Genomic DNA, 26,297 nt, shown 5'->3' on the forward strand with positions numbered 1-26,297 from the left:
GATCAACTCTGTGTATTTCATTAGGATTAAAAAAATTTCAAAAGAAAATAACATTTTTAAAAAGAAAAAACAAATTTAAGTCAATCTTGAAATTTTGAGCGAGCAGCAGTCCAGTGGGCTGGTGAGCGATGCTAGCAAAGCCTCACCGGGCAGCTGTGGTGGGAGTCAGCTCCCACGCTCCAGAAGCTTCCGAAGCTTGGCGCCTCTCCCTGGTCCAAACGGAGCCTTAATCATCAGCGTTCTTTGGGGGGCTGCAGGGGCTGAAGCGTATGAAGCATATCCCTCCTGCAGGCAAATGCCTTAATCCCTGTACTATCTCCAGCCCCCGAAGGTGAGACTGTTAAGCCGGACGAAGACCAATTTTATCTTTAGTCATTTGGTTTCTTTTATTTATTTATTTTGCTTTTTGGGTCACATCGAGAGATGCTCAGGGCTTACTCCTGGCTCTGCACTCAGGAATTAAGCCTGGCGTTGCTTGGGGTACCCTATGGCATGCTGGGGATCGAACCCGGGTGGGCCGTGTGCAAGGCAAACCTCCTAACCGCTGTGCGGTCGCTCTGGACCCTTCTCTTTATTTTATTTCAACCAAAAAAACAAAACCAATGTTCTACGCCCCACCCGCGGTGTCCAGGGGCTGCCCGGGCAGGGGTCGCCCCGACATCTTAGCACCAGGTTTTGGTTATTATTACTTTTTTTGAAACTGTCATTCTGGACTCTAGCAAGAGTAATATGATGTTCCACTTCTGGAGTAAGTGGTGTGCAGAGCTGTCTGGTTTTTAGAATCACTGACGCTGTTATGTGTGGTAGATATTTTATCTTCTGTGGCCCTTTTGTTTATTTATTTGAAGTAAAAAAACATTTTATTTGGTGACCTTTAGGAAGAGGACGAGCGGAGAGAGAGTAACATTTCAGGAGAGACCGTGGGCTTCTCCAAAGGCAGAGAGGGCCCCTACACACATCCCAACATTAGAAAGGAAAGCACAAAAGTCCCCATCTCAAGGAGAGCTTCGGGCACCACATTTGCTCGGCTACATGGGCACAAGCAGCTCAGGGGCTTGGGCAGCATAGGAGCCTTCAGTGGACCTTTCAAGGGTGGGTGTGCACCCCCCTCTTCTCCTTGACGGAGCGGCATGTCTTCTGATTGTTACTTCATGTGGCTCCAAGTTTTTCAGACACAGGATTGGTTACTTCAGCCTGAATTTATACACCTGGCTTTGGGGAATCTAAATTTTTATCCTAAAGTGGTTTTGAATTTTATTTGGGGGCTTGTGCCAGGCAGTGCTCAGGACTTACTCCTGGCTTTGCACTTAGGATCACTCCTGGCAGTGCTCAGTGGACAGTATGGGGTGCTGGGGATAGAACCCCGGGCCAGCTGAATGCAAAGCAAGCACCTTACCCACTGTACTATCTCCCTGGCCCCGGGTCTCCTGAGCACTGCCCCAGGGCACCTCCTGGTGGTGATTCTTAGCACTTCGATGAGTCTTGGCGCTGTGGTGGCAGGGATATCCCAGGCCACTCCAGTGGCCTCTCTTGGGATGCACATGGCAATGCTTGAGACCCTTGTGGTGCCAGGGGGCGAAGTTGGCAGTCATGTGTCAGGCATGTACCGTAACCCCTGCATTCTCTGACTCAACACTAAAGTCTACTGTGCTTTGGAGTGGGAGTGTTAGAACACCTGAGTTTTTGTTGTTGGTCTGTTTTGTTTGGGCCACCCCAGGCAGTGCTCAGACTTACCCCTAGCTCTGCACTCAGGAATGACTCTTGGTGGTGTTTGGGGACGGTGTGGGAGGCCGGCAATCCAACCCGGTTTGGCTGCCTGCAGTGATGTCCGCGTTTGGGTCGGCTGCTAAGCTTTAGGGGTTCTGTTCACCATTTGTATGTGTGCTTTCCTAGGAACATGAGGTGGAGAATATGTTCACACTCAAAGGAAGCCGCTTGCAAGCAGCGGATGTCAAGAATATCATTTTTTTCGTCAGACCCCGGCTAGAACTGATGGATATAATTGCTGAAAATGTGCTTAGGTATCTCAGAACTGATGCTTGGTCCATACGGAATCATTCCTCTAGTGGTTTTAGTGCTCATCAGGACACCTTTGCTTGCCAGCGCTTTAGGAAGTGGATCTTTGGACAGATGTGAGAGTGTGTCGGAGGAGAATGGGGGGTCAGGAGTAGGATACTCTGCAGCCAGACAAGGATAGATCCTCGGAACCCAGTGTGGTCCCCAACTTTTCCAGGAGTGACTTCTGAGTGCATAGCCAGGAGTTATCCCTGAGCACCTGCAGGTGTGACCCAAAAACTATAAATAGAGAATGGGAAACTTTGTGGGTTGGGGCTTGGGGAGGCAGGGCAAACCACAGAAACCCACTCTCTCAGGACAGTAGGAAGCTCCGGCCTGTCTCAGTAGAAGGACCCAGATTTTTTTATAAAAAGAAAAACAGCTAGTGGTTCTTTTTCAAGTACTGAATACCATATGCTCAAATTTCATAAGCAACGTCAGGAAAAGATGATTAATATTTAATGCTGCAGCATCTATGGAGGAAGTGCACCAGCCCAGTCTGCATTACGTTTGATCGACATGGCCCCTAAGGACTTAAAAGCATGTGGGGTATTTGCGCAAGATCGGGCACGGTGTAGAGCAACCTTTTATTTTCCTAGAGACATCGCTTGATTAAATAGAAACATTTTTTTTTCTGCAAGAAACAGATGTCCGTTGCAATAACCCTGAGAGGTTTTTCTTTTTTTTTTTTCTCTTTTTGGGTGACACCCGGCAATGCACAGGGGTTACTCCTGGCTCTGTAGTCAGGAATTACCCCCGGTGGTGCTCAGGGGACCATATAGGATGTTGGGAACTGGGAATCGAATCCGAGTCGGCCGCATGCAAGGCAAACGCCCTACCCGCTGCACTGTTGCTCCAGCCCCAACCCTGAGAGTTTTCATGTCCCATCAATGGCCCAAGAGAAAGCAGCACTGCCCCTTGGCAGAGCATAGGTGAGCGGTTTCCAGAAAAAGCATCACATCAAGAGAGCAGGAAAACTAAAATCTTGGGCCGAGTCAGTAGTGGGGGTTAGCTCATAAGCGTCTCTTTAGAGCCCACTGTGTGTCAGGCACAGGTGGGGCCCTGGGGAGCAGTCCTCGCGTCGGGGCCTCGGGCCAAGGCACGGTCCTTCTCTTGCAGTGAAGACAGACGTGGCCCCACAAGAGATTTCCACATTTTGTTTGTGCCCCGGCGTAGCCTGCTGTGTGAGCAGCGGCTGAAGGACCTGGGCGTCCTGGGCTCCTTCATCCGTAGGGAGGAGTACAGCCTGGACCTCATTCCCTTCGACGGGGACCTTTTTTCCATGGAGTCGGAGGGCGCCTTCAGAGTAAGTTCAGTGTTTGCCCTTTGATCTTGACACTTGTTTCTGCCTCGTTTGTGATGGTGACACTCACACTGGCATTTTAGTGATTCCTGGAAGCGTCCAGTTTCTTCCTTTTGGGGAGAGATGGGAGTTGGGCCACACCCAGCAGTGCTCAAGGTTTACTCCTGGTTCTGTGCTCAAGGATCACTCCTGCGCATGCTCGGGGACCATATGTGGTGCTGGGGCTAGAACCCAGATTGGCTGCGTGCAAGACCAGCGCCTTCCCCTGTGCTGCCTCTCGGGCCGCTGCTCCGCTTGCTTATGGAGACCCTCCTGTTTCAACAAATTTGCTTAAAATTGTTGTTGCCCTTACTGAATTCTCAAAAATCAGTTGTCTTTAAATGTGTTTATTTCTGGTGTTTCTCTGCTGCTGTTCGATGTTTGTCCTTGTGCCCGTCCCACCCTGAATTCACTGTGGCTGTGGAGGAAGCTTTGAGAGTGGAAGGCAGGGCCGCTCCAGCCTGAAATAGTCAAGTCTGTCACTGCGTTTTTCCAGTTAGCCCTTTGTGAGTGATTTTGTTTCCATGACCCGCCTTTCCCCTTGATTGAGCCTTGGCAAGACCTGAAGACTCTTTTCTTACATTCTCGTTTTCTAGAAATAAAATTGCTTACATTTTTCATTCAAACTCTTGAGGTTCTGCAGTGTAACCTCAGGGCTGGGTGCAGGGTGTGCGGGAAATTCTGTTTCTCCCCCACGCCCGTCCCAGCCTGTTTCCTACTGGTTATTTTCAGCACATATTTATTTGTTTGCTTTGCTTTAGTTTTTGCTTGAGGCCTCACCTGGTGATGCTCAGGGTTTACTCTTGTGGGTCCTCAGGGGTCCATATTTGACTCTTTGATGCCAGGGAAGCACCTTCCCACTATACTATCTATCTGGCCCCCCGGAGTTTTTCTTTTTTAAATATTGTCTTTTTCTGGAAGGTTGTTTTTTTGTTTGCAAATATGATTTTATATGTTTTGTTTACTATCTTTATGACAGGGAGCACTTCTGAACAATTTCTCTTTCAAAGTGTCAGCTTGGCTCTTAGGGGTGCCTGGGCCAGAACTCTGTCTCTTTCTTCTGTGGGGTGAGGTTTCTCCATGCTTAGTCCCTTAAGAGAATCTGTAGACCCCAAAGCATTGATTTATGTGAGTTTTCAACCAGATGTTTTTCCTATGGCATATTCTTCACTGTAAAAAGGGAAAATTGGGCATGGCTGGAGTTCTGGCAGGCCGAGTGGGGGAGCCCCCCAGTGGGTAACCACCACCTAAATTGTGCGACCCTCAGCCTCAGCGAGAAAGGGAGGGAAAGGGAAAATAAATACCGGAATGAAGGGGAAGATGCAAGGGGGAAACACATTAGCTTGATAATGTCTTCTAAAACCGGCATACCAGGGCCAGAGAGATAGTAAGGTGGGTAGGGCACTTGCCTTGTCCCTTGGAGACCCAGGTTCGTTCGCAAGCACTCCATACGGTCCCCTAAGCCCCGCCAGGTATCACCCCCAGAGCCAAGCCAGGGTGTCAGCCTGAACCCATGCACGGCCCCAACGCTCCCGGTGCCTGTCTGTGCCCTCTGCGTCCTCTATCATTGGAAGCTTGTGCAGATGTGTTTGAGATGCGACTGCTTTTCCCTACATTCCTTGGGCGTGTGAGTTGATTTGTGGTACTGCTGCTGCTGGTCTCAAGACACGACCTTTCGAGAACGCAGGTGCATCACCAGATTTCCAGGCACCATTTCCCCTCGGCACGTTGGTCTCAGCAGCACCTTAAGAGAAAGAACCTGGGTCTCGCTTGGGTTCTGGGCTGCTGTCACCCAGCTCCCTGTGGGTTTGCTCATGTCTCTGGGCTTCAGCCTGTGGAATCCAGAACTTTCCTGGGCTCCCCTAATGGTCTCTCCCCACCCCAGTCATGAAGCAGGGAGGGGCTTGCATGCCCTTGTGTGGTGACAGGACACAGGCCTGCATGCCCCTATGTAGTAATAGGATACGGGCCTGCCTGCCCCTCTCTGGTGACAGGACAGGGGCCTGCCCGGCCCTGTGTGGTGACTGGACTAGGATTTCGCCTTCCATCTGAGCCATTGCAGGTCTGGGAGCGGCTTCTCTGCTCCCTTTCCCAGTCAGCAGTGCAGAAGCGTTGAGGAAGCGTCTTGGTCACCCCAGCTGAGGATAGGAGCTGTCTCGGTCACACGCAGGGTTGGTCCTGGCCCTGCGTGGGCGGGGCAAGGCCATCCCAGCAGACAGACCCGAGACAGGTCGGAGCCAAGGGCCCCACATCCGCCCGTGGATGCTGCATTCACGCCTTCTCTCCTGCCCTGAACCACGAAGGCCCCTGAGCCCGCATCACCTGGGGAGTCCCGTGTTCAGGACAGGAGGGACCCACACACCACCAGTTATGACCCTAGGGGCTTTTAAAGAGGAATTCCAAGGGCTGGAGCTATATACATTCGGAGGGCATTTGCCTTGCACGCAGCTGACCCAGGTTCAATCCCCGGCATCCCATATGGTCCCCGAAGCACCACCAGAATAATTCCTGACTGCAGAGCCAGGGGTATCCCCTGAGCCTCACCGGGTGGGAGTTGTTAGAGGTGTCTCTGTAGTAATACGCTGTTTTTCAAAATGAATATTTTGTTTGGGTGCTCGGGGCTTGGCAGGCCGGGCAGGAGCCGGCTGAGCTGTCCGCAGGCAGACACAGTTCCCGCTCTGAACAGTCACCTGGGCCCCTGAGCAGTTCAAAAGAGGCCCCCTAATGCTTTCCTTCCACTGAATCTTCCTCTCTGCTCTGCTGCAATGTGGAGCTTCTGGTCCTTTTCTGAGGACTCTTTGGACATCCGGACCAGGATGTTTTGGACTGAAGTGTGAGGCTGCACCCCAAACTTGGCAGAGACATCCTACGGGATCTTTGGGGATGTTATGCTCACTCTGGGCCAGGCTCTCTGGGAGGTCTCTCTCTGCACCCCGCCCTCAGTCTGCCCTCCTCGTCCTCATGCCGTTGGGGTGCACGACTGTTGGCCGCTGCCTTAGACAGTGTCAAAGATTCCACAATGAGGAGCTGGAATAATAGCACAGCAGGTAGGGCGTTTGCCTTGCATGCGGCAGACACGGGTTCGATTCCCAGCATCCCATATGGTCCCCCGAGCACCACTAGGAGTAGTTCTTGAGTGCATGAGCCAGGAGTAACCCCAGTACATTGCCGGGTGTGACCCAAAAAGAAAAAAAATTAAAAAAGAGTCCTGCGATGGGCACCAACAGTGCTGCCCCATCAGGTGGAGAGCAGGTGAAGCGCGTTGCGTGATTTTTCTCCTCTTCTCTCTGCACTTGCTGGATGAAGGGATTGAGGCACAGGAGTGATCTTGAGGCCCTGCTGGGGACCGTCTGTGCTCTGTCAGCCCTGCTGAACCACCCTGCTGGGTGGCGCGTGCATGCTCTTTGCTCTTTCTGGGCCAAAGATGTTTCTTTTTGTCTGTGTGTTAAATGGATCTTGTGGCCCTTGTCCGAGACCGTGGCTGCCCTCCTGCTGTCCCCTGTGACACTCGCTGCTGTATGTGGGAGAGGCTGCCTGCACTTCTACAAGCCTAGAGTGTTCTGCTGTGTGGTCACGCGGGCATGCGGAGGCCAGCCTTTCCTCGCCCGCCCAGCAATGCTCACCCCCAGTAGATGTGCTGCCTTGGGGCCTCGGCACTGACTCACAGAGCCTGTGCCCACACGCCTGGCCCTCTCCCACAGGAGTGCTACCTGGACAGCGAACAGACAAGCACGTACCACGCGACCAAGGGCCTGATGACGCTGCAGGCCTGTACGGGACCATCCCCTAGATCTTCGGCAAGGGCGAGTGCGCCAGGGTGAGCCGGGGCGGGGACGGAGGTCTCTCTCCTGCGGGTGGGGTTTGGGGCTCCACCTCGCAGTGCTCTTGGCTCTGTGCTGGGGCCACCAAACTGAGGCTGTCTGCGTGCAAGGCATGACCCCTGGCCCCTCTGCTGTCTCCCAGCCCTCTTTCCTTTTCTCTTTTCTGTTCTTTATCTTTTCTTTTCCATCCCTACTCTCCCTCCCTCTCTCGTCCTCTCCCTCCTCCCACACTCTCCGTACCCAGCAGTGCTCGGGGCTCACTCCTGGCAGGGTTTGAGGGATCATATGTGGTGCCAGGAATTGAACCTGTGTCAGCCACCTGCAAGGCAAGCATCCTACCCACCATACTGTCTCAGGCCTGTCTTGTTTTATTTTATTGTTCCATTTTTTTCCGTCTTATTTTTAAATTTTGGATTTCCGGGCACCTTTTAGCTTCATTTTAAAATCCGCCCATTGCTAAAAAGGCTCTGCCTGATTCTGTACTTTGTTCCCAGCAAGTGGCCAATTTGATGATCAGGATGAAGAGAGAGTTTACAGAAAGTCAGAATTCAATATTTCCTGATTTTGATAACCTCTTGTTGCTTGATTGAAATGTGGATTTATTAACACCCCTTGCGACTCAGCTGACATACGAAGGACTCATCGATGAAATTTATGGCATCCAGAACAGTAAGTGAAGTGACATCATTTACTAATAGGTTAGCTGAGTAAAATCAATCTCAAAAGTGTCTGTTTTTAAAGGTGTGGCCTTTGTGTGTAAGTCAGAATACTTGAAAATGTGACTTTCAGCCCAAGGTTAAAGCGAGCTCGAGCCAGGACACCATCGGGGAAACCGAGGCTAAGGCCTTGTGCAGAGGGCCATGCGGTGTGTAGTCCCGCTGCTCGGGCCGCCCAAGGAGGCGTGAGGAATAGAGTGTTTCTGAGGGGTGCCTGGGTCCGAGGTCAGGGGGGTTTGGCCCCGGATGTTAGATTCTGTAGCATTTCAGATCTGAGTGGGGGCTAGGAAAGCTCACGGGGCTAGTGCCAGGCACACAGCCAGCGCTCGATTCCATCCGCGCTCCTGCCTGTCCAGTGAGCACTGAGCCGGGAGTAGCTCCTGCTGGGATACAGTCTGAGAAGTTTCCCACAGTCTGATTCGTGTCTTTTCTTCAGAGCAGGGAGCCCCAGGCCGCAAGAGGGGTAACTCCGGTGCCTTCAGGAGTGGCCCTGGCCGGGGGCTAGGGAAACAGCCCTGGGGATAGAGCCCGGGTCTGGAAGGACAGGGATGCAGCTAACTGCATGGGGTCTCTCTGCGGACACAGAGCCCTGCAGCTGCTGAGTGCTGGCCGAGTCCAGACAGTGCTGTCTGTCCAGTGTGCCAAGCTGGTTATCGCAGAGTGGATTGCGATGGTGTGTGTGTGTGTGTGGGGGGGGTTCGTGTGTGTTAGTGTGTATGTCACTGCAGTGGTGAATGTGTGGCTCAGTGACAGCGGCCACGGAAGCAGAACAGGACCACACATGGAGGCATTTCCACACAACAAAGCGTTTTCCTGCTCTTTCAGGATTATGGGGTTTTTTTCCGATCGTTTTATACCAATTGTTGTGAAGGATAACTTCTTAAGTTGCTTCCTTTTGTGGGGACAGTCGTGAGCAGTGCCAAAGGGACTGCGGGGCTGATCTCTGTGATTTTCTGCTCTGTGGGGCCAGTCCGTGGCCCTGCGCCCACCCGGGCTGTGCCTGGCAGTAGCTGGGGGTGATGCCACACACACAGCCCCTCCCCAGACTCCTGCTCCGAGCTTTCACTGGCACGGGAGCACCCCATGCGAGGGGTCCCCGCCTCCTGGTGCTTCTGCAAGTCCCTTGATGGATGTGGCAGAGGTGCTGGGGTTTTGGGTGCAGAGGTGTGAGAGATGGGGCTCGTGGGGTGCCTCCGGGGGGAAGGAGTTTCGGGAACTCACAGTCTCTTCACATCACACACTTACTTCTGATCAAACATTTAATTAAGGGAGAGGGCTGGAGTGATAGCACAGCGGGTAGGGCGTTTGCCTTGCACACAGCTCAAGCCCGGGTTCGATTCCCAGCATCCCATATGGTGCCCTGAGCACCGCCAGGAGTAATTCCTGAGTGCAGAGTCAGGAGTAACTCCTGTACATTGCTGGGTGTGACCCCCTCAAAAGAAACCATTAAGAGAAATCTGAAAAACAAGGGGAAATTGGGCTTCCCCATAACCCCCCAGGTCTGCGCCTATGGCTGGACCGAGGGCGATGGCAGGTCCGTGCAGGAGCTGCGTGCAGGCTGCCTGGGCCAGCGGCTGCCCCTCTGCTTTGAGCTGGAATGCGAGGTCTTGCCGACCTCGTGTATCTCAGCATGTGCTCAGGCTCCGGGTCCCGCGGCCACCGTGGCGTGCTGTCTCCAGACGCTGGCGCCCGGGCTGTTCCGAGGGGCTTAGGATTTGGAAAGCATCCGAGAAGTATTTTTCTTCCGTCGGTCACTTTCTCTCCCACATTCTCCGATGCAGGAGTTCTTGTTGCTTTATGATTCTCAGCACCCACCCCACAGTGCTCAGGTCCCACATGGGGCAGTGCTCAAAGGAACAGACAGCTGGACTTGAGCGTGCGCTGCCCCCGATGACCCGTCTCTCTGGACCCAGAGCAGTGGAGCTGATTGTGTGTAGACACGTCGGGATTTGTGTTGAAAATGGAGGGGATGTTTTTTTGAAAGGAACCAACTTGGAGCTAGAGGCAGTGCAGCAGTTAGGGTGAGTTTGGTCCCCAGGACCGCATATGGTTCCCCCAGTCACTGCCAAGAATTAGCCCAGAGCACAGAGCCAGGAATAAGCCTTGAGCACTGACAGGTTTGGCCCAAAAATCAGAGAAAGGAAACAGAAAGCAAAGAAGCGGTCGGAGCTGTCTCCCGCCCTCAAGCACACTTCCGTGCTGAGATGATTCCTGGGATCTTGTTTTTTTTCTTTTTCTTTTTCTTTTTCTTTTTCGGAGAGTATCTTCCCTGCATGGCAAAGCCTGGCAAGCTACCCGTGACGTGTTCTATATGGCAAACAAAGTAAAAAGTCTCAAAATGGAGATGTTACTGGGCCCGCTTGAGCAAAATCAATGAACAATGGGAGGACAGTGACAGGGGTCACACTTGGCAATGCACAGGGGTTACTCCTGGCGCTGCACTCAGGAGTTACTCCTGGCGGTGCTCAGGAGGGCATATGGGATGCTGGGAATCGAACCTGGGTCTGCCCTGTGCCAGGCAAACACCCTCCCTGCTGTGCTATCACTCCTGCCCCATCCTGGTCTCCTCTTGGCTTGTTGAAATGTCGGTATAGACGGCATGCACTTGCACGCGCCAGCAGGAAAGACAGTGGGCCGCCCTGGGGAATGTTTCCTCGGGTGGCCCCATCCTGAGTTCGGTTCGGGCTGGCAGTAGCAGGAGGCGTCCCGCAGACCAGGCCAGGGAAGCCGTGCGTGAAAAGCGTGAGCGTCCTACGCTCGTGCGCATCTAGTGACTCAAAGCCTAGTGCTCTCCCCTGACAGGAAGTCTCTGGAGTCTCACTTGGGGTGTCCCCTCCCGTGCAGGTCATGTAAAGCTACCACCCGAAAAATTCGCCCTGAAGAGGCAGGGTTATGGGCAGGACCTGCCCACAGAGGCCAAGAAGCTGCCGCTGGACTCAGCCGAGGAGCTCTACGCCAAGATCCGAGACCGCAACTTCAACGCCATGGCCGTGCTCAGCAAGAAGGCCAAGGTCATCTTGGCCGCCTTTGAGGTGACTGGGGCCTGGGGCCAAGCAGCAGGCGGGCTGTGGGCGCCCGGGGAAAGGTGGTGCCAGGCCCTCTCCTGGTGTCAGGTCCTTTGCCAGTCATCATCTGCACTCCCTGTCCCTCCCTCCTTCCTCCCAGCTGCTGATGGTGGCGGCATCTCCACTAGCTCCTGCATCTAGGGAATCCGGGTTCAGCTGGAGCAGGCTGGGAAGGCGTGTGATAATGAGAGCACAGTCCCCGGCCCCCAGCTTCGTTAGCACCTCGCGCCCTCCTGCTGCTCGTTTATTCTGGGTTCAGCTCACTTTTGAAACCTGAATTCGTAAAATGATAGAAGCTGAATTTTTTAACTCTGGGGGAAGTTTTTAAAAATCACTTTTTCCCTTGAAGGGTGATTTCCTGATTTCATCTTTTTTAGGAGTTATCTCCACAATATTAGTATTTGTATTTCTTTGGGTTTTTTTTTTTTGAGGGGAGGCACACCCAGAGGTGCTCAGGGCTAACTCCTGGCTCTGTGCTCAGGGATCACTTCTGGTGGGCTGAGGCAACCACATGGGATGCTGGGGTTCGAACCCAGGCTGGCCGCATGCAAGGCAAGCACCTCGCCACTGTTCTGTCACTCTGACCCCATGGTTGTTGTATTTCTGAAGTTGCTTTTGTCTCACTTGGGTTTTGTTCCTCAATTTTTTATTTCCTCACCGTGACTTATAAAGCTATGGATAAGAAGTGTCAGGCATTCACTGTTCCAGCTCCGAGCTCGCCATGCTGTCCAGTTCCCTCCCTTCCCGCTGCCAGTGCTCAGGGCTCGCTCCTGGCAGGCCTCGGGGTTCTGTGGGGAGGCCGGGCACTGAGCAAGCGCCTCCCACACTGTATAGCTTGGACCCAGGAAACGTTTTACACTTGATTTGCTATTGTTGAGGTCTCAGGCTATACGATCGTTAGCTTTTGTGGCTTCAAGGCACAGTTTGCTGAGCTCCACATCCCTGGCAGGGACTATGCAGTGTCATGTGTAGCCTACGTGGGCCCTGGGCTCCTTCCCGTCCACATGGTCTCCCAGTGCTGCAGGATGTGGCTGTCGCAGTACCTGGACCCACCAACCTGCCTTTTCTATTTTCCTGTGGCTGTGGGATCTGGTTATAGCCTAATTCGTTTTGTGTCCATTTCTCACACTAAAAATTAAGTTGGGGGCATCTGCACTTGTTTGTTCATTGCAGCACTCTTTACAATAGCCAGAAACTGGAAGAAACCTGAGTGCCCAAGAACAGATGACTGGTTAAAGAAACTTTGGTACATCTACACAATGGAGTACTATGTAGCTCTTAGAAAAGATGAAGTCATGAAATTTACATACAAGTGGTACAATATGGAAAGTATCATGCTAAGCGAAATGAGTCAGAAAGAGAGGGATAGAGATAGAAATATTGCATTCATCTGGGGGATATAAAGCAACAAAATATGAGATCAATACCTAAGAATAGCTGAGATCAACACCAGGAGGATTACTCCATAGCTTAGAGGCCAGCCGGGTATTCTAGGGGAAAGGGCAGTTCAGATAGAGAGGGGAGCACCAAATAAAGGGTGTTTGGAGGATCCTCCCAGGAGGGGAAATGCATGTTGAACGTAGACTATGGACTGAACATGATTGCACTCAATACCTCTTTTGCAGACCACAACACCCAAAAGGAGAGAGAGAACAAAGGGGAATGCCCTGCCACAGAGGCAGGGTGGGAGGGGGGGTGGGGGGAAATGGGCACTGGTGGAGGGATGGGTATTTGATCATTGTATGACCGAAACCCCAGCACAAAGATTTGTAAATCTACAACTGTACCTCATGGTGCTTCACTAATACTAAAAAAAAAAAAGAGAAAAAAAATTAATTTGGGGGAGCCGGAGTGATAGCACAGCAGGTAAGGCGCTTACTTTGCATGCAGCTGACCAGGGTTCAGTTCCCAGCATTCCATGTGGTCCGGTGCATGCCAGGAGTGATCCCTGAGTGCCAGGCCAGGAGGAAGCCCGGGGCACTGCCTTGCACGTGATTCAAACATGCCCTGGGCAACCCAAAGACCCAAACTCTTAAAAATGCACTCTTGGCAGCCAGGGCTGGGGCTGGGGCACATTGTGTGTGTGTGTGTGTGTGTGTGTGTGTGTGTGTGTGTGTGGCCTTGGGTGCCGTTCCCAGCACTGCTGTGGCTGTGACTGGGGTACACCCCGTGTATGTGTGTGTGTGCGTGTGCACACGCGCACACGCACAGGTGTGCGAGGCCCAGAGTGCTGTCCCCAGTACTGTCGTGACCTTCTCCCCTCCCTCAGGAAAGGCACAACGCCAAGACGGTGGGCGAGATCAAGCAGATTGTCTCCCAGCTACCCCACATGCAGGCGACACGGGGCTCCCTGGCCAACCACACCTCCATCGCCGAGCTCATCAAGGACGTGACGAGTGAGTGCCCTGTCCCGGGCTCAGGCTCAGGGTGTGTCACTGGCTCCCTGCTACTTCTGGGGGGGCCCCCGGCTACTTTTTCACTTGTGCATTGTTCCCTGTGCCAGCCGCTGTGTCCTCACAGGAATGTTCCGAGTGTGACTGTTGGGTTCTGCGGGGTCAGGTGGTGCAGCAGGACTCTCCCAGGCTCTGGGTGGCGCCAGCACTGCTTCACCAGACCTGGCAATACTTGCTGAGGTTGGTTTCAGTCTGATGTGGCGAGGAGCTGGAGTTGGAGCGGTACTGCAGTGCCTGGCACACAGCCGGCCCGGGTTGGATCCCGGAGTCGCATATGGTCTCTGAAGCCTGCCAGGAGTGATCCCTAAGCACCACCGGGAGTGGCCCCCAAAGTAACCAAAGTAAAATGCCCTTGGGAAATTGCTTTAATTAGTGTGAAGAGGTCAGCCTCGTTCCTGACGCCCCATTCCCTCTCAATGGAACGACCATCTCCGAATGCAACAGCTATGTGTACCTAGGTCAAGAGGTCAACATGACAAATGACCTGGCACCCGAGCTGCGCAGGAGGAAGAGAGCGGCTTGGAAGCCTTCAAGAACGTTGAAGAAATAGCTAAGAGGACGAAGAACCTCCGGCTCCGGGCACATCTCTTTGATTCCACTGTTCTTCCTGCATTAACATATGCCTCAGAGACCTGGGCCCTACGCAAACAAGATGAGAACGCTATTCACGTCTCCCAAAGAAGAATAAGGTAAAGGTAAAGGTAAAGGCCCTCCCGTTGATCATCGATTTGCTCGAGCGGGCCCAGTAACGTCTCCATTGTAGACTTTGTTGTTACTGTGTCTGGCATATCGAATACTCTCGGTAGCTTGCCAGGCTCTCCGAGAGGGGCGGAGGAATCGAACTCGGGTCGGCCATGTTGGCCGCTTGTAAGGCAAACGCCCTACCTCTGTGCTATCGCTCCAGCCCAAAGAAGAATAGAAAGAGTTATGCTTGGAATATCACGTTTCACTCAAATGAGAGAAAGAATCCGGAGTTCTGACATCCGTCGACGATCAAGAATCAGGGACGCTGTCTCATTTGCCAAGGTGTCGAAAATCAGATGGGCTGGTCACGTAATGAGATTTAAAGACGACCGCTGGACTAGAGCTGTTACCGATTGGATTCCACGGGATGTCAAAAGACCGCGTGGCCACCCACCTACCAGATGGTCAGACTTCTTCGTCAAGATCATGAACGATCGGTTTGAGGCCTTTCATGTTCCCGGAGCGAACAGATGCCATTGGGCTACACTAGCACGCGACAGGGACAAATGGAGATGTTACTGGAGCCCGCTCGAGCAAATCAACGACTAACGGGAAGTTAAGTGATGAAGTGTGAAGAGGAAGCTACTAGGGCCCAGGTCCCGGGGCTCTGTGTCTAGGCGCACCTCGGGGCACAGGCTGTCAGCTTCTCTGTTCTGGAATGTGCCTTCCCGGTGATGACTTAAACTTGGTGCTTGCTTGCTACTTTGCATGCCTTTGGGAGAAATGAGCATTTATCCCACTTCTGAGTTGCTCATGTGTTAATTATGTTTCAGCGTCTGAAGACTTCTTTGATATGTTAACCGTGGAGCAGGAGTTTATGTCTGGAATAGACACTGATCAGGTACGTGAACACTAAAACCGTTTTAGCCGATAGTTAATGAGATTGGCAAACAGAACTCGAGGTAGGAAAGGAATCGCTTTGATTTCTCTGTCTGGCCTAAATGCCTGTCAGGGCAGTGCAAAATGTGCGGAAAGAGATTCTGCCAAGGGATAGGTTTCTGTTGACCGGGGGTGGTGTGTATCTGTGTGTGTGTGTGTGTGTGTGTGTGTTCCATTTTGTGTGTGTGCATGCATGTGTGTGTGTGTGTTCCATTGTGTGTGCGTGTGCATGTGTTCCATTGCTGTTCGCTGTCCTGAGAGAAACAAGACCCAGCCCTGAAGCCCAAGACTATTGAAGCCCATCATGGATAATTTAAGAGCATGGGTTATATGATCCCTTTTCCTGTCTGCCTGTCAATAAATCCCGCATTCTCACTTGCAGCAAGCAAGCGCCCAAATTCCCCACAGTCCCTGCTACTTTACTGATGCTGCTCAGGTGTCGCTGACAAGTGGGACAGTTGCACCCGCCGCCCTTAGCCCCGGAGCTTAGATTGTCCAGGGAGTGTGGGCAGGAGTGTGAGCCAATCTCCAGCCTCTCCTTGATTGGGCCTCTCAGGGGCCGGGGAACGCCCAGGCCTGCAGGCCCAGACCCGGCTCTCACGCATGAATCTGCCAGGACTCTAGGTCAATAGTTACATGGAGGACTGCATCGCCCAGAAGCATCCACTCATCAAGGTGCTCAGGCTCATTTGCCTGCAGTCGGTGTGCAACAGTGGGGTCAAGCAGAAGGTTCTGGATTATTACAAAAGAGAAATTCTCCAGGTCAGTGTTTCTAAGTGACTCATTTGCCAAGGAAGAAATTTATTAAAAAGGCAGTTGGCCTTGCATGTGCCCACCTGGGCTCGATCCCCGGCACCCATATGGGTTCCCTGAGCCCCACCAGCACTGATCCCTGAGCACAGGAAGTGGGGGGGGGGCGGGCAAAAGCAAACAAAACAAAGGAGACATCTGGACAGTAGCACGTCAGGAGGTGTGGTTGGCCTCCTTTTCTTACTCAGTTATTTCAGTACACTGTCATCTATCTTCCTTACGTTGGGCCCATGCATTCTGACTTTAAAGTGAAAATGTGGGGTCCAAAGAGCTAGAAAGGGGCTGAAGCAATAGCACAGCGGGTAGGGCGTTTGCCTTGCACGCAGCCGACCCTGGTTCGATTCCCAGCATCTCATACGTTATCCTGAGCACTGCCAGGAGTGACTGCTGAGTGCAAAGGCAGGTGTAACCCCTGAGGATCGCCGGGTGTGACCTGAAAAGCAAAACAAACAAACAAACACAAAAACCCAACAAACCAAGAGGTAGAAAGGGGTCAGGCACTTGTCTTGCATGCTGCCGGGTATGACTCAAAAACAATAGTATCAAAATGAGAATGAAAATGTTGGCTCCCTCTTCGGAAGTGGGAGATCTAGCAGGCTCCCCAACTTCTCTGGCAGACATACGGCTACGAGCACATCCTGACGTTACAGAACCTGGAGAAGGCCGGGCTGCTGCGGCCCCAGCAGTGGGGCAGGAACAGCTACCCCACCATCCGGAAGACCCTGCGCCTCTGGATGGACGATGTGAATGAGCAGGTGAGCCGAGTCTTCATGCACACGCATGCACATGCACGCCATCTAATAGGCGAGCTGAGCCTTCACGCACATGCATGCGGACCAACATACACACACAGACACATACATAGACATACACACACACATTTCCCCAGTGGTGTGGCATCCTGCTGGTGGGAAGGCGCTGCCCTTGCAGAAGCCAGGACTGAGAGGGGCTTTTTGGGGGATGCTCTTTGAAAATGGGGGCTGGGGGGTGGGAAGCGGGGGCCCTTGTCCACTTAGGCCTCAGGGCGGGGGAGGCTGGTCTGGACTCAAGGAAGCCTCTGGTCAGGGAAAAGGCCGGCCTCAAGTAAGAGGATTGGGGACCAACACAACTGACTCACCGTGGGCAGTTGGGGCTGCTGGACTCAGAGTCACTGTGAGGGGGGGGGTTTCAGACTGGGGGTGACTGTGATGCTGGGGGCTGTCACTCTCACCTTTGGGAGATTTGGGCTTGGCTGTGCCCTGGGGCCTCGCCCCCTGGAAGAATGCCTGAGAGTAGCTTGGCTGGGCTTAGAGCTTTCCACATTGCCTCCCCCCAGTGGGCCAAGTTTCTATAGGAGAAGTTTCTCACCAAATCGATGAACAGTTTTTCTTCTGTGGGGGTCGGATGGAATCTTTCCCGGGCAGACAGTTGAATGTTCAGACCCAGCGGTGCTGGGGTTTGGCCACGCACCTGCCCTCTGCACGTGCTGCCGGGCACTGGCACCTTCCAGCACACAGGGGCACCAAGCAGCTTTCTGAGATTGGTTTGAGACAGAAGGACTCAGGGCCAGGAGAGGTGAGGGCAGAGCCATGCGTCAGCTCTGCACCACCAGGTCTGATCCATAAAGCTGTAGGGGTAGGGGTGGGGGGGAGAGAGAGAGAGAGAGAAGGAGAGAAGAGAGAGATTGGGAAATTGGGTAGAGGGTGGAGATGGCAGGGCTGAGCAGGGTAGGCTGGAGCACACTGTGTTCCTCCCCAAAGTCAAATCCAGGATGGCAGCGTGGAGGACGTTTGCCTTTAATGCGGCCAACCCAGGTTGTGATCCCTGAGTGCAGCACCAGGAGGGAGCCCTGAGCACCGTAGGGTATGGCCTTCGCCGAAACAAACAAACAAAAAGAGATCCCATGGCCCATTGGGCCGAGAGGAGTTGGTTGACTCCAGGTGTCGCTCTCGAATTCTCCGCAGAACCCCACGGACATCTCGGCTATGCCTCCCTCAGCATGCGGCTGGCCCAGCTGCTCTCCCGGCCTGGTTGGCGCAGAATCGAGGAATTTCTGCACATCCTCCCGGGCCCCCACTTCGAGGAGCGGCAGCCGCTGCCCAGGTGCCTGCAGAAGAAACGTAGGTTTGTGAGTGATTTTATTTTCGTGACCCGCCTTTCACCTTGATCGAGTCTTGGCAAGACCTGAAGACTCTTTTCTTACATTCTCATTTTTAGAAATAAAATTGCTTACATTTTTCATTCAAACACTTGAGGTTCTGCAGTGTGACCTCAGGGCTGGGTGCAGGGTGTGCGGGAAATTCTGTTTCTCCCACATGCCCGTCCCAGCCTGTTTCCTACTGGTTATTTTCAGCACATATTTATTTGTTTGCTTTGCTTTGGTTTTTGCTTGGGGCTTCACCTGGTGATGCTCAGGGATTACTCTTGGTGGTCCCCAGGGGTCCATATTTGACTCTTTGATGCCTGGGAAGCACCTTCGCACTGAACTATCTGTCGGGTCCCCGGGACATTTTCTTTTTTAAATGTTGTCTTTTTCTGAAAGGTGGATTTTTGTTTACAAATATGATTTTATATGTTTTGTTTACTATCTTTATGACAGGGAGCACTTCTGAAAAATTTCTAATTCGAAGTGTCAGCTTGGCTCTTAGAGGCGCCCGAGCCAGAACTCTGGCTCTATCTTCTGTGCGGTGAGGTTTCTCCATGCTTAGTCCCTTAAGAGTATCTGTAGACCCAAAAGCATTGATTTATGTGAGTTTTCAACCAGATGTTTTTCCTATGGCATATTCTTCACTGGAAATAGGGAAAATTGGGCATGGCTGGAGTTCTGGCAGGCCGAGTGAGACCCCCCACCCCCCAAGTGGGTAACCACCATCTAGAGTGTGCGACCCTCAGCCTCAGCGAGAAAGGGAGGGAAAGGGAAAATAAATACTGGAATGAAGGGGAAGATGCAAGGGGGAAACACATCAGCTTGATAATGTCTTCTAAAAACAGCGTACCAGGGCCAGAGAGATAGTAAGGTGGGTCGGGCACTTGCCTTGCCCCTGGCAGACCCGGGTTCGTTCCCAAGCACCCCATACGGTCCCCCAAGCCCGCCAAGTGTCACCCCCAGTACCAAGCCAGGGAGTCAGCCTGAACCCGTGCACTTCCCCAACGCTTCCGGTGCCTGTCTGCGCCCTCTGCGCCCTCTGCCATTGGAAGCTTGTGCAGGTGTGTTTGAGATGTGACCGCGTTTCCCTGCTTTCTTGGGTGTGTGCGTTGATTTGTGGTACTGCTGCTGCTGGTCTCAAGACACGACCTTTCTAGAACGCAGGTGCATCACCAGATTTCCGGGCACCCTTTCCCCTCAGCATGTTGGTCTCAGCAGCACCTTAAGAGAAAGAACCCGGGCCTCGCTCTGCCATCGGCCCCTGTGGTTAACGTAAACAAATTTTTTTTTAATACGGAATTATGACTGGAGCGATATTACAGTGGCAGGGCGTTTGCGTTGCACGCAGCCAACATGGCCGACCCGAGTTCGATTCCTCCACCCCTCTCGGAGAGCCCGGCAAGCTACCAAGCGTATCTCGCCCGCCCGGCAGAGCCTGGAAAGCTCCCCGTGACGTATTCCATATGCCAAACTCAGTAACAACAAAGTCTCCAATGGAGACGTTACTGGGCCCGCTCGAGCAAATGGACGAACAATGGGAGGGCCTTTACTTTTTTCACTTTACTTACGGATTTCTGGGTGGTGTGGAGATAGCTTAGAGGGCTAGAGGCCCAGCATCACCTGGGGAGCCCCGGGTTCAGGACAGGAGGGACCCACACACGACCAGATATGACCCTAGGGGCTTTTAAAGAGGAATTGCAAGGGCTGGAGCTATATACATTCGGAGGGCATTTGCCTTGTACGCAGCTGACCCAGGTTCAATCCCCGGCATCACATATGGTCCCCGAAGCACCACCAGAATAATTCCTGAGTGCAGAGCCAGGGGTATCCCCTGAGCCTCGCCGGGTGGGAGTTGTTAGAGGTGTCTCTGTAGTAATACGCCGTTTTTCAAAATGAATGTTTTGTTTGGGTGCTCGGGGCTGGGCAGGGCTGGGCAGGAGCCGGCTTAGCTGTCCGCAGGCAGACACAGTTCCCGCTCTGAACAGTCACCTGGGCCCTTGAGCAGTTCGAAAGATGCCCCCTAATGCTTTCCTTCCCCTGAATCATCCTCTCTACTCTGCTCCAATGCAGAGTTTCTGGTCCTTTTCTGAGGACTCTTTGGACATCCTGACCAGGGTGGCTTAGACTCAAGTGTGAGGCTGCACCCCAGACCTGGCGGACCCATCCTACGGAATCTTTGGGGATGTTATGCTCACTCTGGGCCACTCTTTGGGAGGTCTCCCTCTGCACCCCGCCCCCAGTCTGCACATCTCCACGGTGTTATATTTTTATTGTTAATTTTTTCACCCGGTGATGCACAGGGGTTACTCCTGGCTCTGCACTCAGGATTTACTCCTGGCGGTGCTCAGGGGACCATGTGGGGTGCTGGGATTCGAACCCACGTTGGCTGCATGCAAGGCAAATGCCCTCACTGCTGTACTATCGTTCCAGCCCCAATACTAGAAGCTTCGGCCTGGGATTCTTGTTCCTTCGGGTCTTTTGCATGGAAGGGCGGGTGTGAGTCAGAACTGAGCGACTGTGGGCGTTGGGGGGATTCTATAGCATGTGGGGTGCCCGTGAGTCTTCCGAGGCATGTGAGGTCGCCGCTGGCTGGTTCTGCAGGGCAGCTGGGGCTAGGACCTGGGTTAGGCCAGAGACCTGCCTCACCTCCGGTCACCTTCTCTCAGTCCTGTTTGCCGGCTTGCTCTTCTCTTCGAGCTCTTGCTAACTCTGATTTTTCCCCCTTACATGTGACAATTTCCTCTATCTGGATATTTTGAAGTTGAATGCCAGCGTGAGGTGGGTGACTGGGCTGGCTGATGACATTGAATAGATGCCGTTTGCATATGTCCTGTGCCTTCAGGCTATATATAGTCTTGAACTGTGTCTGCAGCTCCTGACATTTTGTTTGGACCAGAAGACTGATTTTTATGTAACTTCCTCATAGAACGGTGTGTGGTGCTGCCCATCACGCCACAGCTCCCAGGGCTGGTGTTTACCTGTCCAGAAAATGCTGGACAGACGTGAGCCAAAGCTCTAGCTGGGAGGAAGCATTTGTACCGCGGGATGAAATAGAACTGCCTTTGAGTCAAGCTGACATTTTCAAGAGATACAAAACAGACTTTTCCCCCCCCATTTTTAGTACCAGAGCAGATAATCCCCTAAGGTTATTTGCTTCCCTGAAAGATATTTAGCTTGCCCTTTCAAAGTTCATTTAGAGCAGATCTTGGCGTTCAATTAGAGTTGGGTGGTAACTGAGGTCAGTGTTTGCTTATTTGTGGCCTTCTTTGTCTCTTAAGAGGAACCGTAGTTAGAGGCCACCAGAGAAAACAAAACACAAGCACCCGCTTCCTCCCAGCTTGGTTCCTCTGTTCTCAACCCCCGGCCATTTGTCTATACATCTTCCCCAGAACAGGCGGGGGACAGAGGTAGAGGGAAGGTCTCAGAAGCCCCTGTATGGTGCTCCCTGAGCAGTGCTCCCCATCTTTGTGGCTTCTGTTGAGGTTCTGAAATGAGTCATCAGGTGCTAGTGACAAATGTGTCATGTACGGCGTGACACAAAGATGGAGTTTGTGCCATCAGTCCCTAGGGTAGGAGGAGGGAGCATCGGGTTTTGGGGGTCAGTGGCAGGAGGATGTGACCCATAGCGTGTCGGCTTTATCTCGGGTGGGGGAAAACGGATCGTTTGGGGAGAAGTGTGCTTGGGGTACAGATTTGCCCCATTTTTCTGGATTTCTCTCTCTCTCTCTTTTTTTTTTTTATGTAGGAGTACTGCTATTTATCCAGCCACTGATTAGCTGATTGAATTGTGCATGAACTCCACCTTACTTTTTTTTTTCACTTTTTATGATTTTATTTATTGAATCACTGTGAGAGCAGTTACAAAGCTTTCAGGTCTAAGTCTCGGTCATACAATGAAACACCCGTACCTTCACCAGTGCCCATTCTCCACCCCCAACAACCCCAGTATATCCCCATCCCACACCCTCCCCCTACCAGTGGGGCAGATGATTTCCACATTACTCTCTCTCTACTTTGATCACATTCAATATTTTGACACCAGACCCACCATTATTATTTGAGATTTTGCCCCAACACTCAGATCTGCTGAAAAGGCAACAGTAGACAATTTGTTTTCTATTGCTGGTTATGAATAACATATGATGTTTCGTGGCTGCAGTACTGGCCGCACGATTTTGAAATTCTGACATTTGAACACTTAAATCTGGAGGGATTTCTGTCAAAACCTGTTGGGTTCCCGAGAATTGCTCCTGAGTCTCTGGGATCATGGTCGTTAAGCAGCTTGATCAGGAGCCAGAAAGGCCGTTCGTGGGCAATGACTTGGGGTCTCTTGGGGACAGGGAGGACAGGACTGGCTCCACCCCCATCCTGTGAGGCCCAACAAGTTTTGTTACTGAGGTCCCAAGCCTGACTGTCCAGTGGCCTCTGGAGGATGGCGGCCACCGGGCCACCAGAGGGAACAGGCCAAGGCACGAAACCGTGGGCCCAGCACTGCAGGGACCAGACGCATTTCTGCCAAAAGCCACTGGGTTTCGAGATTTGTTTCTGAATCTCTGGGATCATGGCCATTAAGCAGTTCAATCAGGACCCAGAGAGGCCATGCCTCCAATGATCTAGCTGAGCCGGAGGTGATTTGTGGGTGTGTTTCCCACATACCTAACTTTGGGCCATTTACTTTCTTGGTAAACTTTGCCCCAAGTTTTTGGGGTCTGGCCAAAGGTACAACAGCAATTTTGGGGTATCTGGAAGTGTGGAGGCGCCATCAGGCTGCTGATGCACTCGCCTCACAGGTACAGTGATTTTTGTTTCATGGTTTGTGTTTTTATGTAGGAGTACTGCTATTTATTCAGCCACTGATTAGCTGATTGAATTGGGCATGAACTCCACCTTACATTTTTTTCCATAATTTTCTTTCTTTCTTTCTTTCTTTCTTTCTTTTTTCTTCTTATATTTATTTATTGAATCACTGTGGGAAAAGTTACAAAGCTTTCAGATTTAAGTCTCGGTCATACAATGATCAAACACCGTCTTCTTCACCCTTCACCAGTACTCATTTTTCACCACCAAGAACCCCAATATACCCCACCTCCCACCCACCCAATGCCTATGAGGCAAATGATTTCTAACTAACTCTTCTCTACATTGATTACCTTCATTATTTCGACAAAAGATGCACCATGATTGCTTAGAATTTACCCCCCAACAATCAGAATGGCTGAAATGGCATTGTGAAATACATTGTTTTCTATATAAGGTTCGGAGTTCCGGGGCTGGAGAGATAGCACAGCGGGTAGGGCGTTTGCCTTTCACGTGGCCAACCCGGGTTCGAGTCCCAGCATCCATATGGTCCCCTGAGCAATGCCAGGAGTAACTCCTGAGTGCAGAGCCAGGAGTAACCCCTGTGAGTGCAGAGCCAGGAATAACCCTTGTGCATCGCCAGGTGTGACCCAAAAAGCAAAAAAAAAAAAAAAAGTTTGGAGTTCCTCCCCTCCAAGTTTCGCTCAGCAAGCAGAAGGAAAGCAAAGAGCTTGGGCCCGGTGGTTGATGCAGATTGCTGGGCCAGGCCGTCGATCAAGGGAGATTTGGGGATCTCTGGGACCCATCCTCGGGCCCAGTGCTCTCCGGGGCCCCTAGCTTGGTCGTGTCCTACGAGTTGGGGGCGAGCCTGGCCTTTGGGCTCGCGTTGTGTTTGGACGGGCAGGTGGGGTGTTCAGGGCCCAGCTGCTGACACCTGATCCCGCCCTGGCCAGGTGGGAGGACGGAGATTGGCGGCTGGCCCCTGAGATGCCCAAGATAACCAGTCAAGGAGATAACCAGAGTCAATCCCAGTCCAGTTGGGTGATAGGCTGAGATGACGCACCGAGCCGCTGAGGCAGATCCTGTCTGGAGACACTCGGGCACCTTGATCGCAGGCAGGCCTGACCTGGCGGGGGCGGGGGCGAGTGGGCACCAACCTCGGCGTTTCCGTGGCTCGGAGCTTCCGTGCCCTTCGGCTTGCTCTGCTGTAGTTTTGTTTTTGGGTCACACCTGGACGTGCTCTGGGGTCACTCTTGGCTCTGCACTCAGGACTTACTCCTGGAGGTGCTCGGGGGTCCCTATGGGATGCCGGGATTGAACCCGGGTCAGTTGTGTGCAAGGCAAATGCCCTCCCCGCTGTACTAGACTTCTGGCCCCAAGGCCCAAAACTTAAAGAAAAATCCTTGCTGGGGTTTCCCCGTCCCTGGCGTCCTGTCAGCCTCATGGATCTGCACACGGCTTGTGCGACTGCCTCGAGTGGCCAGTGACAAGGGCGCCCGCGTGTCCTCCTGCTCCCCAGGGCTGCTCTCTGCCCGGTGCTCCTGGCCCTGCAGCCCTCAACTCCTGCCCTTTGTTCACTCCTCCTTTCTGTGGTGTCCCCCTCCTCTCTCGGTGGCCCTCCCTCTGGGGTCACCCCCCTTCCTGCGTGGTGCTGGGACAGCAGAGCTGCCGGGTTTGTGCCGGCTTTGTGTCAGGTGCACGGTTGACCCCGGGGGCTTGGATTCAGGACCTCCTGCTTGTGAGGCAGTGCTCAAAACCCCCTCTTGTACATTCCTCCCCTCCAAGCTGAAGGAACGGACTTGACCCACGTTCAGGCTCACACTTCTGCTTCCTGCCGAATCACTGCCGTGTGCCACGCCTGTGTGAAGCAGGGACGTTCCAGGGCGTGAGCCTGCTAGTGTCTTTGTCATGGACACACGTGGTCCCATCACAGGATTTAGGGTCAGGGTCCAAACACAGGAGCATGGGGATGGGGGGGTGGGGGCTTCTTCAGGCCGGAGACTCTACTAGGCTCACACACAGCATTGAGTGCTCAAGTCTCAGGGAGACAGTGAGGCTCAAACACATTTTCTTTTGCGCTGTTTTTTTCTCTTTTTTTTTTTTTTTGGCTTTTTGGGTCACACTCAGTGATGCTCAGTGTTGCCTACTGACCAAGTAAAAGAATGCTTGATTTTTCATTCCCCCTTTGTCCTGCTCAAAGCTGGGCAACTTCCCAGTACAGGAGGTTTCAGTTTGGGGAAAATGCACCCTCGTAAATGATTTGTAAATGGTGTATGAGGAACAGCACAATCTTTGCAGTTATGTCAAAGCTATATCAAAGCAGGTCGTTCTGACCAATAGCATTATGCCGAAAGGGTCACCAGGTGGCTGACCAACAGTGCATGGCTCTGCTCATTGTCCCATCCACTTTCCCACGTCCCATCCCCTTTCCTTCTTTTGGGTGGGCTGTGGAAACATACTTAAGTCTGTACTTATGCTCTGAATAAACGCACGCATTCATGCCATCTCCTGAATGACCAACCCTGTGTGACTCGAGTGCTGATTTCACCCTGATGGCCCTCCCCTGGCTCTGCCCCACAGTGCCGGACGTGGCACTCAGGAATTCCTCCTGGCAGTGCTCAGGACTGGTGATCGAATCTTGGTCAGCCGTGAGCAAGGCAAACCCCTCCCCACTGTGCTCTCACTCCAGCCCCTCCTTTTGCATCTTTTTGTGTTTTTTCAGAATTGATTGATTTCCAAGTAGCGTTTGCCGGCCCTGACGTTCTCTGCAGAGTCCCTTGTTGCACACTGTGTTTCGTGGGCACCTTGACATGAAGACTTGGCGCTTGCCTGGTGCATGGCTGACCCCATAGGTCCCCTGAGCACCGCCAGGAGTGATTCCCGAGTGCAGACCCAGGAGTAACCCTGAGCACTGCCGAGTGTCCCAAAAAACAAAAGGAAAGAAAGAAAATAGGTATCCTTGTCTGGAAGGGTAGCCCAGGGCCAAGGAGCCTGCCTTGCCTGTGGCTGACCCCACCCCACCCTGTACGTCCCTTCCCACCCAGGTCCTGCCAGGATGAGCTCCCATGACTGGATCAGAGTCAGCCCTGAGCACCGTCAGATGTCCCGTCCTCAGCCCCCAGGTTAGGTCACTCCGCCCTCCCCACCTCCCCCCCACTCCCCGGTTCCCGCTCACTCATCCTCGAGGGGACCCGCACTCATTCAGTTTGTGCTCCCATCCGGAGCAGGCCAGGCCATACTCCTCTGTACAGCTCTCAGGCCTTAGTGGGCTGGGCCACTCCCTGGCCACGGTGCGGCCGGTGTTGCTCAGAGCACTGGGGTCACAGAGAGCAGGGCTGTCAGGGTCGAGCTCAGGGCCTCTGCCCTGTCGCTCTGCCCCCCCGCCCGCCCCCCCCCCCCCCCCCCGCTCGGCTCACAGATTTCCTGGCCCGGCTCCTGAGGAGGACCCTGGGCAGGGTCACTGGGTCCAGGTCCCACTCGGGGGATGCTG

At 53.0% G+C, this 26,297-nt stretch overlaps 1 protein-coding gene across 1 annotated transcript in view; it reads left to right on the top strand.

Moving 5' to 3' along the window:
* Positions 1-6,610: 6,610 nt before the first annotated feature.
* LOC130024600 (CAP-Gly domain-containing linker protein 1-like) overlaps positions 6,611-26,297 on the top strand; it is a gene marked incomplete at its 3' end in the record, with an annotated part of 32,070 nt that continues 12,383 nt past the window's right edge. The window contains 6 exon segments of the mRNA XM_056115308.1: positions 6,611-6,649; positions 7,099-7,168; positions 10,779-10,945; positions 13,269-13,395; positions 14,970-15,037; positions 15,700-15,804. Coding sequence (XP_055971283.1) covers positions 6,611-6,649; positions 7,099-7,168; positions 10,779-10,945; positions 13,269-13,395; positions 14,970-15,037; positions 15,700-15,804 — 576 coding nt within the window.

Source organism: Sorex fumeus, unplaced genomic scaffold, assembly GCF_029834395.1.
Source record: "Sorex fumeus unplaced genomic scaffold, SorFum_2.1 ptg000029l, whole genome shotgun sequence".
NCBI lineage: Eukaryota > Metazoa > Chordata > Mammalia > Eulipotyphla > Soricidae > Sorex > Sorex fumeus.